This window comes from Callithrix jacchus, chromosome 5 (assembly GCF_049354715.1).
Source record: "Callithrix jacchus isolate 240 chromosome 5, calJac240_pri, whole genome shotgun sequence".
In the NCBI taxonomy this organism is placed as follows: Eukaryota; Metazoa; Chordata; class Mammalia; order Primates; family Cebidae; genus Callithrix; species Callithrix jacchus.
The window spans coordinates 71,481,677-71,501,846 of record NC_133506.1 but is presented as its reverse complement, the minus strand read 5'-3'; the positions used below and the strand labels follow the sequence as shown (position 1 = coordinate 71,501,846).

Below are 20,170 nucleotides of genomic sequence, written 5' to 3'. Positions count from 1 at the left end.
GTCAGGCTTTGTCGTCCAGGCTGGTTTCAAACTCCTGGCTTCAAGCGATCTTCCCACTTTGGCCTTCCAAAAGAGCTGGGACTATAGGTGTGAGCCACCACATCTGGCCTTAAAATTATAAAACACATTATCAAAAGCCATACATGTTATATATATATATATATGCTAATTGGGGGGGAAAGAACCTTCAAGCAAAGAATTTATAAAGAGGGAGAAAGTGTGTCCCTGACCCCACAAAATCCTATCCTTAGAAGTAACCAAAGCCGGGCACAGTGGCTCATGCATGTAATCCAAGCACTTTGGCTAAGGTAAGCAGATGATCACTTGAGCCCAAGAGTTAATGACCAGCTGGGAGACATGATGAAACCCTATCTCTATTTAAAAAAAAAAAAAATTAGGCAGGCATGGTGACATGCGCCTGTAGTTTCAGCTACTAGGGAGGCTGACGTGCGAGGGTCACTTGAGCCTGGGATGTTGATGCTACAGTGAGCCTTGATTGTGCCACTGCACTCCAGTAAGATTGCGTATCCAAAAAAATAAAAAAGAAGTAGCTACTGTTAATGTTTTGGTCCTTTCAGATATTTCTCTTCATATATACAAATATAAATGCATACATATAATTTCAAGTTTTCTCTAACGTGGGATTACACTAAATATATTTTATATACAACTTAAATTTTCTCACTCAATAATATATCTGTATGTATCTTCTTCCATGTTAGAACGTTTATATTTACAGCACTCTTCTTAAACACTACCTACTATTTGATGTTATTGTTTGGATTGCTTTTTTAGTCAGAAAAGATGAAGCTATTTCTGTTAAAATAATAACATAAGGATCCAGGTGCAGTAGCTCACATCTGTAATCCCAATGCTTTGGGAGGCCGAAATGAACGGATTGCCTGAGCTCAGGAGTTGAAGACCAGCCTGGGCAACATGGTGAAACCCTGTCTCTACTAAAATACAAAAAATTAGCTGGGCGTGGTGGCTTTCACCTGTAGTCCCAGTTACTCGGGAGACTGAGGCAGGAGAATTGCTTGAACCTGGGAGGCCCTCTGCCTCCCAGTTGCAGTGAGCCGAGATCATACCACTGCACTCCAGCCTGGGCAACAGAGCGAAACTCCATCTCAAAAACAAAACAAAACAACAACAAAATAAGGAACTATGCAACCCATTAGTCTTGAGTGCCCCCTACTGGGAGCTCTTCACTGACATTAACAAAATGCTAAATTACAATTAATTTAAGCAAGAAGTAATTCAAACATGGGACACTATACTTTTCAGCAAAAGGCAAAAATCTGGAAATTCAAAGAAAAAAGTCTGATTTGAAATGATTTTATTGGGGAAGTTCTTTATTTATTTATGATGTATTACAAGCATGTGCTAAGGTCTCTCTAATTAAGGTGAGGACAAAGAAATCAAGCTAAGCAGTCTGACCTTCTTACATCTTACTCCCAGACAAGTGTGTATATTTCCATCAATGGTGAGATGCGGTTTCAGAATGGGAAGTAACGGTAAACAGGCAGTTAAAAAGGAGTAAGGCAAAACTTAAAAAATATAGATAGATAGATAGATAGATAGATAGATAGATAGATAGAGGCAGGGCGTGGTGGCTCATGCCTGTAATCCCAGCACTTTGGGAGGCCGAGGTCGGTGGATCACAAGGTCAGGAGTTCAAGATCAGCCTGGCCAAGATGGTGAAATGCCATCTTTACTAAATATACAAAAAAATTAGCTGGGCATTTTGGCAAGCGCCTGTAATCCCAGCTACTCAGGAGGCTGAGGCAGAGAACTGCTTGAATCTGGAAGGCGGAGGCTGCAGCTAGCCAAGATCACAAACCACTGCAATCCAGCCTGAGTGACAGAGTGAGACTCTGTCTCAAAAAAAAAGAAATTCTCTTCACTTCTGAGCCTATATTTACTTCTTTCCTCACATTTCAAATCTTCAAGAGTTATTTAGCTCTACCTCAAATCATCTAGGTTGTTTACACTATGTAATGTTTAAATCCCTCTGAATCTGTGATTATATATTACATGATAATCAAAGACTCAGAGTAAAAGAAAACCAGGGATGTTGGAAGAGTTGACCTGAAAAACATCCAAAGTTTATTTAAACAAAGAAGACACTGCAATTAACAAAGGTGGGACTTCTTTATCAAACAAAGTTCATTTTTTTTTTCTTGAGATGAAGTCTTGCTCTGTTGCCCAGGCTGGAGTGCAATGGTGCCATCTTGGCTCACTGCAACCTCCGCCTCCTGGGTTCAAGCAATTCTCCTGCCTCAGCCTCCCAAGTAGCTGGGATTACAGGCATGTGCCACCATGCCTGGCCAATTTTTTTTATTTTTTCTTTTTAGTAAAAACACAGGGTTTCACCATATTGGCCAGGCTGGTCTTCAACTCCTGACCTTGTGATCTGCCTGCCTCGGCTCTGAAAGTGCTTGCTGGGATAACAGGCGTGGGCCTCATCTGATCTCATCTCATCTTATGAGATGGGTGGATCAGAAGACAGGAAGACTGTGCCCAGCTACAAAGTCCATTTTTTAAAATGACATATTAATTACGCTTGTTTTTTGAAGGAAAACTGACATTTATGACTAAAATTTTTTTAATAGAAACCAAGCCAAACAGAAACTTTACTCAAAACTGCATGCCTATGTTATTTATTACTCAGGCAAATGCTATTTTGCTATTTCATTTTATACATTTTTTTTTTTTGTTTTTTTGAGACGGAGTTTCGCTCTTGTTACCCAGGCTGGAGTGCAATGGCACGATCTCGGCTCACCGCAACCTCCGCCTCCTGGGTTCAGGCAATTCTCCTGCCTCAGCCTTCTGAGTAGCTGGGATTACAGACACGTGCCACCATGCCCAGCTAATTTTTTGTATTTTTAGTAGAGACGGGGTTGCACCAGGTTGACCAGGATGGTCTCGATCTCTTGACCTCGTGATCCACCCGCCTCAGCCTCCCAAAGTGCTGGGATTACAGGCTTGAGCCACCGCGCCCGGCCTTTCATTTTATACATTTTGACATTAACATTTTATACAGTCTTGACTTTGTTGTATAACTCTCTTCACTAGTTAATACTTACAGCTAATCTGTGATTATTTGCAAGACTGATCATTTGCTGGGCTAGGCCATTTAATAACCGAGTACGAAGAGACAGGTCATCTAGGTCATGACGAAATGGAAAAGCAATACCATCCACTATCACCAACCGAACCTAAATACAAAAGAGATAATATTAGATTTGGTATGAAAAATAAAATAATAAAGATGACATCCAAAAACCATCGTCCATTACATAAAAAAACCTTAAAATCTAGGGTTTTATTTCCAGCTGTCTAAAGTATGGCTTTCTTGTGGAAAGTTACAAAGCTGTTCACTCAATACCTTCTGCAATAATCACTAAAAATTAAAATTCACTCTGCTTTGATAATTTATCAACTTTAAAAAAGTAATTATTACAATTTTCTTATAACTTGCCACTAGTCTTTATTTATAACAAGCACATTTAAAGTCCTCGTAAAACTTGTGAAAACACTTAAAGAAAAAGTCTTGTTAAAGCAACAAATTTGTCAATTAAATATACGAATTTTAACTTCAGGGTTCCTTTTATGTTTCCTTAAAAAAACCCCTACGGGCTCATGTCTGTAATCCCAGCACTTTGGGAGGATGAGATGGGTGGATCAGAAGACAGGAAATTGAGACCAGCCTGGTCAATATGGCAAAACCCCATCTCTACTAAAAATTAAAAAAAAATTAGCCATGCGTGGTGGTGGGCACCTGTAGTCCCAGCTACCCTGGAGGCTGAGGCAGAAGAATCACTTGAACCTGGGAGGTGGAGGTTGCAGTGAGCCGAGATCATGCCACTGACTCCAGCCTGGGTGACAGAGCAAGACTGTGAGTCAAAAGAAAGAAAGAGAAACAAAAACCCTTCAGCCTAGACAACTGAGAGAGATCTTGTCTCAAGAAAGAAAAAGAAAAGAAGAAGAAAGCAGTATTAGTTTTTATTTTGACATCACAAATAAATTTCACCAAGTAGGCAAATTCACAATTACATAATCTGTGCATAATGAAGATCTAAGTAGTTAATAGCGATTGTCTGAAAGCTTTCCCTTAACATCAGGACCAAGACAAGTATGCCTGTTTTCATCATTGCTATTCAACATTATATTAAAAGTTCTAGCCAGATCAATTAGGCAAAAAAGAGAAAAAAAGAAAGAAAGAAAGAGCATCCAAATTGTAAAGTAAAACTATCACTATTCACTAATGATAGGATTTTATACATGGAAAAACATAAAGAATACACACACAAAAAAAGGAATCATAGCCATGCACTGCATAAGCCATCTCAGTCAATGACGGACCATATTCACAACACTGGTCCCATAAGATTATAACAAAGCCTTCTATGAGGCTACTGGCTTTCGAGAAAAAAAAAATTACTGACAGAGCAGAGAAATTCCTACAGTCTAGTGGCATCATAGCTGTCATAACATCAAAGCACAATGCATTACTCAGAGTCTGTGGTGATGCTGGTGTAAACAAAGCTACTACACTGCCAGTCACAAACAAAATGTGCCGTTTACATACAATGGAACATTATCGAGCCATAAAAAGAAATGCAGTACTGATATATGCTACAAGAATAAATCTTGAAAACATGCTGATTGAGAGAAGTGAAACACAAAAGATGATAAAATATATGACACCACAGAGACAGAAAGCAGAATAGTGGCTGCTAGGGTTTGAGAAGAAAGGGAAACAGGGAGTGACTACTTAATGAGGACAAGATTTCTTTTCGAGGAGATAAAAATGTTCTGGAGGGGCCGGGCACGGTGGCTCACGCCTATAATCCCAGCACTTTGGGAGGCCGAGGCGGGTGGATCACAAGGTCAAGAGATCAAGACCATCCTGGTCAACAAGGTGAAACCCTGTCTCTACTAAAAATACAAAAATTAGCTGGGCACGGTGGTGCGCGCCTGTAGTCCCAGCTACTCGGGAGGCTGAGGCAGGAGAATTGCTTGAACCCAGGAGGCGGAGGTTGCGGTGAGCCGAGATTGTGCCATTGCACTCCAGTCTGGGTAACAACAGCGAAACTCTGTCTCTGGAATTGGCTGGGCTCGGTGGCTCACACCTGTAATCCCAGAACGTTGGGAGGCCGAGGCAGGTGGATAGCCCGAGGTCAGGAATTTGAAACCAGCCTGACCAACAAAGGTGAAACCCCATCTCTAATAAAACAAAAAAATTAGCTGGGCATGGTGGCAGGTGCCTGTAATCCCAGCTAGTCAGGAGGCTGAAACAGAAGGGCTTAAACCTGGGGGGTGGAAGTTGCAGTGAGCTGAGATCATGCCACTGCACTCCAGCCCGGGCAACAGAGCAAGACTCTATCTCAAAAAAAAAAAAAAGTTCTGGAATTAGACAGTGATGGTTGCTTAACACTGTACATTTACTAAAAGCTATTAAACTATATATTTTGGTTAAAATGGTAAGTTTTATGCAATATGAATTTTATCTTAATTTTCAAAATTGTTCAACAAAATTTTTTTTTCAGACAAGGTCTCACTCTGTTGCCCAGGCTGGAGTGTAGTGGTGCAATCACAGCTCCCTACAGCCTTGACCTCCCTGGGCTCAACTGATCCTCCTATCTCAGCCACCTCAGTAGCTGGCACTACAGGTGCACATCACCGCATCAGCTAATTTTTTTAATTTTGTAGAGACAGGGTTTTGCCATGTTGCCCAAACTGGTCTCAAACTCCTGGGCTCAAGTGATCCACCTGCCTCAGCCTCCCAAAGTGCTGGGACTACAAGGGTGAGTCACTGCAACTGGCCCCAAAACTTTTTATTTGAACAAAAAAAAAAGAGGGAAGAAGGTAGGGCAAGATGGACGAATAGAAGTCTCCACAGCTTGTCCTCCCCACAGGAACACCAAATTGAACAACTATCCACATGAAAAAAGCACTCTCATAAGAACCAAATTTCAGATGAGTGATCATAGTACATGGTTTCAATTTCGTATCACTGCAAAAAGCACTGAAGAGAGCAGGAAAGACAGCCTTGAATTGCCAACGCTGTCCATCCCCCAACCCCAGCAATGGCTGCCTGGCACAGAGAGAAAATTGGTATGCTTCAGGGAGGGAGAATGCAGTAATTGTGGGACTATGCATTGGAATTCAGTGCTGCCCTGTCGCAGCAGAAAGCAATACCAGGCAGAACTCAGGTCGAACTTAGGGAGGGAGCATTTAGACCAGCCCTAGCCGGAGGGGAATTGCCCATCTCAGCAGTCGCTACATGAGTTCTGACAAACCTTGCCACTGTAGACTAAAGTGTGCTGGGGTCCTAAGTAAACTTGAAAAGCAGTCTAGACCACAAGGACTGCAATCCCAGGGCAAGTCCTGGTTCTGTACTGGGTTCAGAGCCACTGGACTTCATGTCCATGTGACCTAAAGAGATACCAGCTGGGGCAGCCAAGGTAGCCTGGAGTCACCCCTCCCCTAACCCCAAGCAACACTTTGGGAGACTGAAGTGGGATGTGTGCTTGAGCCCAGGAGTTCGAGACCAGCCTGGGAAACATAGTGAGAGCCTGTCTCTACAAAAAAACAAGCAAACAAAAACAAAAAAAGAATCAAGCAGACGTTGTAGAGTTTAAAAATGCAGTTGACATACTGAAGAACGAATCAGTGTCTCTCACCAGCAGTACTAATCAAGCAGAAGAAAGAATTAGTGAACCTGAAGACAGGCTGTTTGAAAATATGCTGTCAGAGGAAACAAAAGCATAAAGAATGAAAAAGAATGAAGCAGCTGGATGTGGATAAGTGGATCGCTTGAGGCCAGGAGTTCAAGACCAACCTGGGCGACATAGGGAAACCTCATCTCTACTGAAAATACAAAAATTAGCTGGTACATGGGAGGCTGAGGCATGAGAATGACTAGAACCCAGGAGAGGGAGGCTGCAGTGAGCCGAGATCATGCCACTGCACTCCAGCCGGGGCAACAGAGCAAGACTCTATCTAGAAAAAAAAAAAATGAAGCAGGCCTACAAGATCTAGAAAATGGCATCAAAGGCAAATCTGGCCAGGTGTGGTGGCTTACACCTGTAATCTCAACACTGGGAGGCCAAGGTGGGAGGATGGCTTGAGGTCAAAAGTTGAAGACCAGCCTGGGAGACTACCATCTCTCTCTATATATATAAAAGGGCAACAAAATGAGACCCTCATCCCTCTCTATGTATATATAAAAGGGAAAATCTAGGAGTTACTGGCCTTAATGAGGAGGCAGAGAAAGAGATAGGGGTAGAAAGTTTATTCAAAGGGATAAATATGAGAACTTCCCAAACCTAGAGAAAGATATCAATGTTCAAGTACAAGAAGGTTATAGAAGACCAAGCAGATTTAACCCAAATAAGACCACCTCAAGGTATTTATTAATTAAACCCCCAAAGGTCAAGGATAAAGAAAAAAAAAATCTGAAAAGGAGCAAGAGAAAAGAAACAAATAACTTACAAAGCAGTGCCTATATGTCTGGAAGCAGACTTTTCAGTAAAAACCTCAAGAGGCCAGGAGAGAACGACATGACATATTTAAAGTGCTCAAGGAAAAAACTTTTACCCTAGAATAGTATATCCGGCAAAAATATCCTTCAAACATGAAGGATAAAGACTTTCCCAGACAAACAAATGCTAAGAGATTTCATCAACACCAGACCTATCCTACAAGAAATGCTAGAGAGTTCTTCAACCTAAAAGAAAAGGATGTTAATGAGCAATAAGAAACCATCTGAAAGTACAAAACTAACTGGTAATAGTTAAGTACACAGAATAGTATAACAATACAATTAGGCCAGTGCAGTGGCTCATGCCTATAATCCCATCACTTTGGGTGGCTGAGGGAGGCAAACTGCCTGAGGTCAGGGGTTTGAAACCAGCCCGGCCAACATGGTAAAACCCCATCTCTACTAAAAATAGAAAAATTAGCCAAATATGGTGGTAGGTGCCTGTAATCCCAGCTACTCAGGAGGCTGAAGCAGGAGAATCACTTAAACCCGGGAGGCGGAGGTTGCAGTGAGCTGAGATTGTGCCCTTGCACTCCAGCCCGGGCAACAGATCGGAGACTTCATCTCAAGCAAAAACAAACAAAACCCTACAATGTAATCATGGTGCGCAAACTACTAATATCTTAAGTAGAAAGACTAAAAGATGGATCTATTGAAAACATTAAGTTTCCAAGACATAGACAGTACAGTATATACACAGAAACAATGAAAAAGGAGCCAGAGACCATTATCCTTAGCAAACTAATGCAGGAACAGAAAACCAAATACTGTATGTTCTTACTTTTAAGAAGCAGCTAAATGATGAGAACACATGGTCACATGGAGGGAAACAACAGACAATGGGGTCTACTGGAGGGTGGAGGATGGGAGGAGGGGAAGGATCAGAAAAAATAACTGACAGGTGCTAGACTAAATACCAGATGAAATGGTCTGTACAACAAAGCCCTATGACATGAGTTTACCTATATAACAAACCTGTACAGTACTCCTGAACTTAAAAGTTAAAAACAACACAGAAACAACAAAAAGTTAAAAAGGCGGGGACAAAGTTAGAGAGTTTTTATTAGTTTTCTCTTTGCTTATTTATTTATACAACCAATGTTAAATTGTCATCAATTTAAAATAATGAGTTATGAAATATTGTTTGCAAGCCTTAGGGTAATCTCAAATAAAAAAATATACAACAGATACACAAAAAATAAAAAGCAAAAAATTAAAACATACCACCACAGAAAACCACCTTCACTAAAAGACAGACAGAAAGGAAGGAAAAGAAGACCAGAAAACAAATAACAAAATGGCAGGAGTAAGTCCTGACTTATCAATAATAACACTAAATGTAAATGGACTAAACTCTCCAATCAAAAGACATAGGGTGGCTGATTAAAAAAAACAAACAAACAAACTCAACAGCCTGTTGCCTGAAACACACTAACACACTCCACTTATAAAGACATACACAGACTGAAAATAAAAAGATGGAAAAAAAATATTCCATGCAAATGGAAACCAAACAAGAGGAATAGTGATACTTTTATCAGACAAAATAGATTTCAAGACAGAAACTATACAAAGACACCAAGATCACTGTGTACTGATAAAAGGGTCAATTCTGCAAGAGAATACGACAACTGTAAATACGTATGCACCCAACACTGAAGCATCCAGTGTTGCTACTATAAAGCAAATATTAATAGAGTTAAAGCAAATACTAATAGAGCTAAAAGGAGAGAATGATCCTAATACACTAGCTGAAGACTTCAACACCCCATTTACAGCATTGGGCAGATCATCCAGATAGAAAATCGGCAAAGAAACATCAGACTTAATTTGCATTATAGACCAAATGGACCTAATAGATAAGCATAGAATATTTAATCCAATGGCTGCAGAATACACATTCTTCTCAGCACATGGATCGTTCTAAAGAATAGACCATACAGGCCAGGTGTGGTGACTCACGCCTGTAATCCCAGCACTTTGGGAGGCCAAGGAGGGCAAATCATGAGGTGAGAAGTTTGAGACCATCCTGGCCAACATGGTGAAACCCCATCTCTACTAAAAATACAAATACTAGCTGGGCGTGGTGGTATGTGCCTATAGTCCTAGCTACTCAGGAGGCTGAGGCAGGAGAATCACTTGAACCCGGGAGGTGGAGGTTGCAGTGAGCCAAGATCGTGCCACTGCACTCCAGCCTGGCGACAGAGTGAGACTCCATCTCAATAAATAAATAAATAGGGCCGGGCGTGGTGGCTCAAGCCTATAATCCCAGCACTTTGGGACGCTGAGGAGGGTGGATCACGAGGTCAAGAGCTCGAGACCATCCTGGTCAACAAGGTGAAACCCCGTCTCTACTAAAAATACAAAAAATAGCTGGGCATGGTGGTGCATGCCTGTAGTCCCAGCTACTCAGGAGGCTGAAGCAGGAGAATTGATTGAACCCAGGAGGCGGAGGTTGCGGTGAGCTGAGATCGCGCCATCGCACTCCAGCCTGGGTAACAAGAGCGAAACTCCGTCTCAAAAATAAATAAATAAATAAATAAATAAATAGACCATATGATCCATATGATAGGCCAAAAAAAGTGAGAAGACACAAAATCAGAGAATGAAAAAGGAAAAATTGCCACCAATACCAGAGAAATTCAAGGTTCATCAGAAGCCACTATGAGCAACGATACGCCAATGAATTGGAAAACCTAGAAGAAATAGATAAATTCCTAAGACGCATACAACCCATCAGGAGTATCTTTAAAAATTTCAAAAAAGTTGAAATAATATCAAGTATTTTCTGACCACAATGCAATGAACCTAGAAATCAGTAACAAGTGGAATTTTGGAAACTAAACGAAAACATGAAAATTAAACAATATGTTCCTGAATGACCAGTGGGGTCACTGAAGAAATTAAGAAATTCAAAAATTTCTTGAAAAAAATAATGGAAACACAACATACCAAAACCTATGGGATACTACAAAAGCAGTACTAAGAGGAAAGTTTATAGCTATAGGCATCTACATCAAACAAGTAGAAAAACTGGGCCAGGCGTGGTGGTTTATGCCTGTAATCCCAACATTTTTGGAAGGCTGAGGTGAGCGGATCACCTGAGGTCAGGAGTTCAAGACCAGCGTGGCCAACATGGTGAAACCCTGTCTCTACTAAAAATACAAAAAATTAGCCAGGCAGGGTGGTGCATGCCTGTAGTCCTAGCTTCTAGGGAGGCTGAGGCAGGAGAATTGCTTGAACCCAGGAGGCAGAGGTTGCAGTGAGTCAAAATTGTGCTACTGCACTCCAGCCTGGGCAACAGAGAGAGTCTGTCTCAAAAAAAAAAAAAAAAGTAGAAAAACAGCAAGTAACCTAATGATGCACCTTAAAGAACTAGAAAAGCAAAGGCAAACCAAACCTAAAATTAGTAAAATAAAAGAAATAATAAAGATCAGAAGGCCAGGATTGGTGGCTCACGCCTGTAATCTCAGCACTTTGGGAGGCTGAGGCAGGCAGATCACTTGAGGTCAGGAGTTCAAGATCAGCCTGGCCAAGATGGTAAAACCCCACCTGTACTAAAAATACAAAAATTAGCTGGGAGTGATGGTGGGCACCTGTAATCCCAGCTACACAGGAGGTTGAGGCAGGAGAATTGCTTGAACTCAAGAGGCGGATGTTGCAATGAGCTGGGATCATGCTACTGTACTCCAGCCTAGGCACAGAGCAAGACTCGGTCTCAAAAAAAAAAAAAGATCAGAGTAGAAATAAATGGAATTAAAACAAGGAAAACAGTACAAAAGATTAACATAACAAAAAGTTTTTTGAAAAGAAAATCAACAAACCTTTAGGCAGACTAAGATATAAATAAATAAAATCAGAGATGAAAACGGAGACATTACAACCAATACCACAGAAATTCAAAAGATCATTGGAGGCTACTATGAGCAACTACATGCCAATAAATTGGAAGAAATAGACAAACTTCTAGACACACGCAACCTACGAAGATTAACTATGAAGAGATTCAAAACCTGAATACACCAATAACAAGTAATAAAACAGAAGCTGAAATAACATCTCCTCGCAAAGAAAAGCCCAAGACCCCACGGCTTTGCTGCTGTATTTTATTTAGCAAACATTTATCTATTTATTCATTCATTCATTCATTCACTCATTCATTCATTCATTCAGAGTTTTGCTCTTGTTGCCCAGGCTGGAGTGCAGTGGTGCAATCTTGGATCACTGCAACCTCCACCTTCCAGTTTCAAGCGATTCTCCTGCCTCAGCCTCTCAAGTAGCTGGGATTACAGGTGCCCACCACCACACCCAGCTAATTTTTTTATTTTTAGTAGAGACGGAATTTCACTGTGTTGGCCAGGCTGGTCTCGAACTCCTGACCTTGTAATCCGCCTGCCTCAGCCTCCCAAAGTGCTGGGATTATGGGCATGTGCCACTGTGCCTGGCCTAACAAACATTTAAAGAACACCAATCCTGCTCAAACTATTCTGAAAAATATAGGAAAATGAAAAACCTCCAAACTCACTCTACAAGGCCAGTATTATCCTGATACCAAAACCAAACAAAGACACATTAAAAAAAAAAAAAGAAAACCATAGGCTAATATCCTTGATGAACATTAAGGCAAAAATCCTCAACAAAATTACTAGCAACCTGAATCCAAAAATACATTAAAAGATCATTCACCGTGACCAAGTGGGATTTATTTATCCCAGGGATGCAAAGATGGTTCAACATATGCAAATCAATCAATGTAATACAGCATATCAACAGAATGAAGGACAAAAACCACATATTTAGAGGCCGGGTGTAGTGGCTCATGCCTGTAATCCCAGCACTTTGGGAGGCCTAGGCGGTGGATCACCTGAGGTCAGGAGTTCAAGACCAGCCTGACCAATATGGTGAAACCTCATCTCTATTTTTCAAAACAAAAACAAAAACAAAAAAACCCCACATATTTTCAACTGATGCTGAAGAAAGCATTTGATAAAATTCAAAATTCTTTCATAATAAAAACCCTCATAAAGCTGGGTATAGTAAGGAACATCCTCAACACTATAAAAGCCATATGCAACAGACCCACAGCTAATACTATACTGAATGAGGAAAAACTGAACTAAAATCTAGAACACCACAAAGATGCTCATTTTAACCACTGTTATTCAACATAGTACTGGAAGTCCTAGCAAGAGCAATCAGGAATGAGAAAAAAATAAAGGATGTCCACATTGGAAAGGAAGAAGTCAAATTATCCTTGTTTGCAGATGATATGATCTGATATTTGGAAAAACCTAAAGACTCCACCAAAAAACTATTGGAACTGATAAAGAAATTCAGTGAAGTTACAGGATACAAAAATCAACATACATAGAAGACCCAGAATAGCCAAAGCTATCCTGAGCAAAAAGAACAAAACTGGAGAAATCACATTACTTGACTTCAAATTATACTACAGCATTGCAGTAATGAAAACGGCATGGTGCTGGCATAAAAATATACACATAGACTAATGCAACAGAACCCAGAACCCAGAAACAAATTCATATGCCTATAGTAAACTCAATTTCAATAAAGGTGCCAAGAACATATATTAGAAAAGGGCAGTCTCTTTAATAAATGGTGCTGGGAAAACTGGATATCCATATGCAGAAGAAAACTAGACCCCTATCTCTTGCCATATATGAAAACCAAAAAAAATGAATTAAAGACTTAGATCTGAGGCTGGGCATGGTAGCTCACACCCGTTATCCCAGCACTTTGGGAGGCCAAGGCAGGCAGATCATCTGAGGTCAGGAGTTCAAGGCCAGCCTGGTCAACATGGTGAAACCTTGTTTCTACTAAAAAACACAAAAAATTAGCCAGGGGTGGTGACAGTCGCCTGTAATCCCAGCTGCTTGGGAGGCTGAGGTGGGAGAATCACTTGAACCTGGGAGTTGGAGGTTGAAGTGAACAAAGAGGGCATTTTCTATGTAGAATCCCGGCAAAAATATTCGTAAGATTAGGATGATGGATAACAGGCATTCTAATGTATTGCTAATAAGAGTAGAAATTGATGCAATCTTTCTGAAGGGCAATTTGTGTTAAAAAAAATTATTCTAATACTTCTTAAAACAGTAAGGAGACTTTATTCAAGGCTATTCCAAAAGAGGTATCACAATAGGTGAGAGACTGGGTTCAAATCAGAATACAAGGACAAGTGGGGATTCACAGCCAAGAGCAAGGTAAGGCCGGGCATGGTGGCTCGCGCCTGTAATCCCAACTCTTTGGGAGGCAAAGGGAGGTGGATCATGAGGTCAAGAGATCAAGACCATTCTGGCCAACAGGGTGAAACCTGTCTCTACTAAAAACAAACACAAAAGAAATTAGCTGGGTGTCGTGGTGGAGGCTGCAGTGAGCTGGGATTGTGCCACTGCACTCCAGCCTGGTGACAGACTGAGACTCCATCTCAAGGAAAAAAAAAAAGTGCTGGTGAAGCAGTCAGTGGATAGACAATTTCTAACAGTGAGACATCATGGGTAAGGAAATTCTTACTAAACTGACCTAACAGGATTCTTATTAAAGGCAGGCCGGCCGGGTGACCAGACTAGCCAACATGCAAAACCCTGTCTCTACTAAAAATACAAAAAAAAAAGAAAGAAAAAATTAGCCAGGCACAGTGGCGCATGCCTGTAGTCCCAGCTATTTGAGAGGCCGAGTCAGGAGAATCACCTGAACATGAGAAGCAGAGGTTGCAGTGAGCCAAGATCCCGCCACTGCACTCCAGCCTGGGAAACAGAGCAAGACTCCGTCATATCAAAAAACTAAAAATTAAAAAAAAAAAAAAAGGCCGGGCATGGTGGCTCACGCCTGTAATCTAAGCACTTTGGAGGCCAAGGCGGGCGGATCACCTGAGGTCGGGAGTTCAAGACCAGCCTGACCAACATGGTGAAACCCCGTCTTTAAAAAATAAAAATAACAATAAATAAATAAAGGCCAAGGATTTGAACATTGAAGGTAGGAAATGAGGAATGTGATCAGATAGCAAAGGTGATCAGACTATCAAATGTGAGAAATTCTCTCTGAATTGACAGCAGGATTCTTTGCTAAGGCTGGGCTGGGCAGGCCAAAGATGGGATGGGACCAAGTTCCCTCAAGGAAAATCTCTGTCACTGATAATGTTTATCAAAATTAAAGGGCCAGGGACAGTGACTCATACCTGTAATCCCAGTACTTTGGGAGCCTGAGGGGAGAAATTGCTTGACCCCAGGAAGTGACTCCATTTCTACCAAAAAAAAAGGCCATGTATGATAGCATGGTAGCTCAATGTAGCATTCAACTGCTGGGCTCAAGCAATCCTCCCAACTCAGCCCTGCTCCACCCTGGCTTTTAGTAGCTGAGACTACAGCTACAGCTACACCACACATGGCTTTTTTTTTTTTGTAGAGACAATGTCTTTTTTTAAATTTTGAGATGGAGTTTTGCTCTTGTCACCCAGGCTGGAGTGCAATGGCATGATCTCAGCTCACCGAAACCTCCATCTCCTGGGTTCAAGCAATTCTCCTGTCTCAGCCTCCCAAGTAACTGGGACTACAGGCATACACCACCATACACAGCTAATTTTTGTATTTTTAGTAGAGACGGGGTTTCACCATGTTGACCAGGATGGTCTCAATCTCTTGACCTCGTAATCCACCCGCCTCGGCCTCTCAAAGTGCTAGGATTATAGGCGTGAGCCACTGTGCCCAGCCTGAGACAATGGTCTTACTATGTTGCCCAGTGGTCTGGAACTACTGGGCTCAAGTAATCCTCCCACCTTGGCCTCCCAAAGTGCTGGAATGACAACTATGAGCCACTGTACCTGGCCAATAGTGATCAACTTTGGCGGGAGGCACTAGGAAACAGTAGCAGAAGGAAGTTTTTATTTTTCATTTCATACCTTTCTAGGTATGATATACTATACTTTCTGGGTATAATATAGCTATCCCACTATTACTGGAAATGAAATTTCTTTCTATATTATTTCAGTTTCTTACTCTGAGCATACACTACATACATATGCACAAAACAAACATAAATAAATTGTAGGTGAAGGAAGGAAGACATTTTCTCAACTGGCTTTGAGTTTGATTTTATGCTAGTGCACTGGTTGGTTATTTTTTCATGCTTATCAGATACCTCAAAAAATACTTGGCTAGTTACATTTGAGTAGTCTGACTCATACCTGTGAGTGTTCTGAAAGGAAATCTGGAAGAAGATAAACTTGTGCCAGTAACTCTGTGTAGTCACAACAGCGAAAATAATAAATATGGGAAAGAATATTTTCAAGAGTGAAATCCTCCAAAGCTTTTCGATGTTCTGAAACAACAGAACAATCTTAATTAGTTTTACCTATTTGGATGTGCTGGCAATTAAGTAGGAAAACAATACTTTTTAATAACAAAATGATTTCCTTTAGATAACAAAATTATTTAACTGAAAGATGACAAACTGTAGCAAAAATTACTATAAACTATCAGTTCATAATTCCTGATCTCTCCTAATTTTTTAGAGGTGAGGTCTCACTCTGATGCCCAGGCTGGAGCACCATGGCAATCATAGCTCACTGCAATCTCCAACTCCTAGGCTCAAGGGATCCTCTTGCCACAGCCTTCCAAAGCACTGGGATTACAGGCATAAAACACTGTGCCCAGCCACTTGATTTTTTTTTTTATTTTTTGAGATAAAGTCTCACTCTGTCACCCAGGCTGGAGTGCAGCGGCACGATCTCCACATACTGTAACCTCTAAAGCCTCTGGGCTCAAGCGATTTTCCTGCCTCAGCCTCTCGAGTAGTTGGGATTACAGGTGCTCACCACCATGCCCGGCTAATTTTCCTATTTTCAATAGAAATGGGGTTTCAACATGTTGGCCAGGCTGGTCTCGAACTCCTGACCTCAAGTGATCCGCCTGCCTCAGCCTCCCAAAGTGCTGAAATTATAGGCATGAGCCACTACACACAGTCTGATCTTTTATTTTCATATTTTCCACTGTTTCCTTATATATCAGGCTATGTAAAATTATTTATAAACAAATACAACTAGTGTTTTAATGCCTGTCTTTTCATATTTTTCTTTCCTTTTTTTTTTTGAGGTGGAGTTTAGCTCTTGTTGCCCAGGCTGGAGTGCAATGACACGACCCTGGCTCACTGCAACCTCTGCCTCCCAGGTTCAAGCAATTCTCCTGCTTCAGCCTCCCGAGTAGCTGGGATTACAGGCACCCGCCACCATGCCCGGATAATTTTTTGTATTTTTAGTAGAGACAGGTTTCACCATGTTGGCCAGGCTGGTCTCAAACTCCTAACCTCAGGTGATCTGCTCACCTCCGCCTCCTAAAGTGCTGGGATTACAGGCATGAGCCACTGCGCCAGGACGCCTTTTCCCATTTCTAGTCACTGGCTTCATTGAACAGAAGTAACATAATTAAGTTTCTATTTCTTGTTTTTTTCCTTTGGACTACAAATTAAGTTAATGGCAGCCTGGGCAACATGGCAAAATTCCATTATCTGCAAAAAATACAAAAATTAGGTGTGGTAGAGTCTTAGCTACCTAGGAGGTTAAGGTAAGAGGATTGCTTGAGCCTGGGAGGTCAAGGCTACAGTAAGCTGTGATTGTGCCACAGACTCCAACCTGGGTAACACAATAAAACTCGGTCTCTTAAAAAAAAAAGTTAGGAAAAATGTTCAAATGAAGCATTGTTTCTGTTGAATGCTATAGTATAATTTGATATTTAACTAGCAACAATTATTTAAAATCATCCTTAGATTGAATGTTTAAAAAAAATTAAACAGTTTGAGGCTGGGCATGGGGGGCTCATGCCTGTAATTCCACTACTTTAGGAGGCCAAGTTAGGTGGATCACTACGTCAGGAGTTCAAGACCAGCCTGGCCAACATGGTGAACCTCTATCTCTACTAAAAATACAAAAATTAGCCTGGCATGGTGGCACGTGCCTGTAATCCCAGCTACTCGGGAGGCTGAGGCAGGAGAATTGCTTGAGCCCTGGAGATAGAGGTTGCAGTGAGATGAGATTGAGCCACTGAACTCTAGCCTTGGCGACAGAGCAAGACTCTGTCTCAGAAAAAAAAAAGTTTGGTTTTGTACATATTTCAAGATTGCACCACTGCATTCCAGCCTGGGTGACAAGAGTGAGACTCCGTCTCAAAAAAAACTTGAGGAAGGGCAGAGTTCCTTTATCTGTTTCTTCTCAATTGCCTTCAGCTCAAAATAATCCTTATGCCAAACTGGCATATTTTGGGGTGGCATATCCTGCCAGTGCCCAAAAGTCTTTCAGTAAGCGTGCCAGTCATCAGCTGAATGGAATACTTAGAACCTCCACAAAAAAGAAAATGCAGCTGACTATACTCATTTAAAGGAAATAGACAAACAAAATCTTATGAAAAGCATTACTTTTTAAAAAAACTTCTAGAGGAAAGAGAATAAAGACCTCACATCCAAAAAATAAATAAAACAAAGCAAAAGAAAACAGTCAATCAGGCTGGGCACGGTGGCTCACACCTGTAATCTCAGCACTTTGGGAGGCCAAGATGAGTGGATCATAAGGTCAGGAGTTTGAGACCAGCCTGGCCAGCATGGTGAAACTCCATCTCTACTAAAAATACAAATTAGCTGGGCATGGTGGTGCCCACCTGTAGTCCCAGCTACTCAGGAGGCTGAGGCAGGAGAATTGCTTCAACCAGGCAGGCGGAGGTTGCAGTGAGCAGAGATTGTGCCACTGCACTCTAGCCTGGGCGACAGAGCAAGACTCCGTCAAAAAGAAAGAAAAAAGAAAACAGGGCCAGGCGCAGTGGCTCAAGCCTGTAATCCCAGCACTTTCGGAGGCCGAGTCGGGTGGATCACGAGGTCAAGAGATTGAGACCATCCTGGTCAACATGGTGAAACCCCGTCTCTACTAAAAATACCAAAAATTAGCTGGACATAGTGGCGCATGCTTGTAATCCCAGCTACTCAGGAGGCTGAGGCAGGAGAATTGCCTGAACCCAGGAGGCAGAGGTTGCGGTGAGCCAAGATCGCGCCATTGCACTCCAGCCTGGGTAGCAGAAGCAAAACTCCGTCTCAAAAAAAAAAGAAAAAAGAAAACAGTCAATCCATAAGCCATTTAATTTATAAGTAATTGAAAGAATAAGGACTTGAATATAAATTACCTTTCAAAAAACTATTTTAGGCCAGGCTCATGCCTGTAATCCCAGCACTCTGGGAGGCCAAGCAAGATTCTGTTTCAAAAAAACAAAAAAATTGTTTTATAGTCACTTTATTTTCACCTAACAAGCACCAAAGATACCTCCCAAACACTTTAAAACTCAGTGCAGTTGCCCGGGGTACAGTGGCTCAAGCCCGTAATCTCAGCACTTTGGGAGGCCGAGGCAGGTGGATTATTGGCGGTCAGGAGTTCAAGTTATGAAATCAGCTATATACTAACCAAAGCCCCATGTCTATCTGCTTAATAATCCAAACATTTCAGACATAATTTTCTTTCTTTTTTACCAAAAAAATTTTAACCTTTTGAGTTGGTTTCAAACATTATTTTCTTTTTTTTTTTCAGAGACAGTCTTACTCTGTCGCCTAGGCTGGAGTGCACCAGCTCATTCTGGGCTTACAGCAACCTCTGCCTCCTGAGTTCAAGTGATTCTCCTGCCTCAGCCTCCTGAGTAACTGAGATTATAGGCGTGTACCACCATACCTGGCTAATTTTTGTATTTTTAGTAGAGACAGGGTGTCATCACATCAGTCAGGCTGGTCTCAAACTCCTGATCTCAGGTGATCCACCCACCTCGGCCTCCCAAAGTGCTGGGATTACAGGCATGAGCCATTGCACTTGGCCTCAGACGTGGTTTTCAAAGCTACCTTTGGTTTTTGGAAAGCTAATATGGAAATTATACATTGAATATATTTAACAACAGTTGCTTATATTAAGGTGTCCAAAAACATTAACTTATACCTAATAAGATGGAGTATGATGACTGAAATACATACATAGGTTTTGTCCCAACGCTTCTACGGTAAGAAGTGAGGGCCATAAAGTGGGAGGGAAAAAAAACCAGTCCAGGCTGTGGCATTTCCCATTTTGTAAAAGTAGTAGCAGAGTTTAACACTAGTTCACTGTCAAGTCATTAGGCTTTATATTCCAAATGATCTGTTGCCGAGGTCTGAGATGGGCACAAATGCAAATTACTAATACAGAAAATGCAAATTATTAATAGAGAAAAAAGGAGGATTATTTGCTAACTTACCCTCTCCCTTGTGTTTTTCTGCTATAAGCTGAAGGTGTTGAATGCAGGCAGTAGCAAGGTCTACCACTCTATCAACCATAAAACTTCCCTCTGTATCAATAAAAACTGCTTCACCTGCCACTCCTCCAAAACATTCCGGTATCTGCACATCTACTGCCAACTGCACACTGTCGAGAGAAAGATGGCAAATTAACTAAATCATCATGATCATCTAAGGCAGTGTATTTGAAACTCCAGATAATGACAAGTTAGATATCACTAAAGTTTTATAAATGCAAATATACTCCCAAGGCAACAGAAATGTCTAACTCGTCATGGCTCCAGATGTAATGTGAACCAATTGACTATATGTGAATCA

The 20,170-nt window shown here is 41.3% G+C and overlaps 1 protein-coding gene across 9 annotated transcripts in view; it reads right to left on the bottom strand.

The window, feature by feature from the left end:
• LOC100894500 (DNA repair protein RAD51 homolog 3) overlaps positions 1-20,170 on the bottom strand; it is a 48,524-nt gene that overhangs the window by 17,899 nt on the left and 10,455 nt on the right. For all 9 annotated transcript variants that reach the window (XM_078372726.1, XM_078372721.1, XM_078372725.1 and 6 more), the window contains 3 exons: positions 19,813-19,979; positions 15,750-15,883; positions 3,087-3,218 (listed from right to left, as the gene is read on the bottom strand). In XM_078372726.1, the coding sequence (XP_078228852.1) occupies positions 3,087-3,218; positions 15,750-15,883; positions 19,813-19,979 (433 nt within the window). The remainder of the gene's footprint in view (positions 1-3,086; positions 3,219-15,749; positions 15,884-19,812; positions 19,980-20,170) is intronic.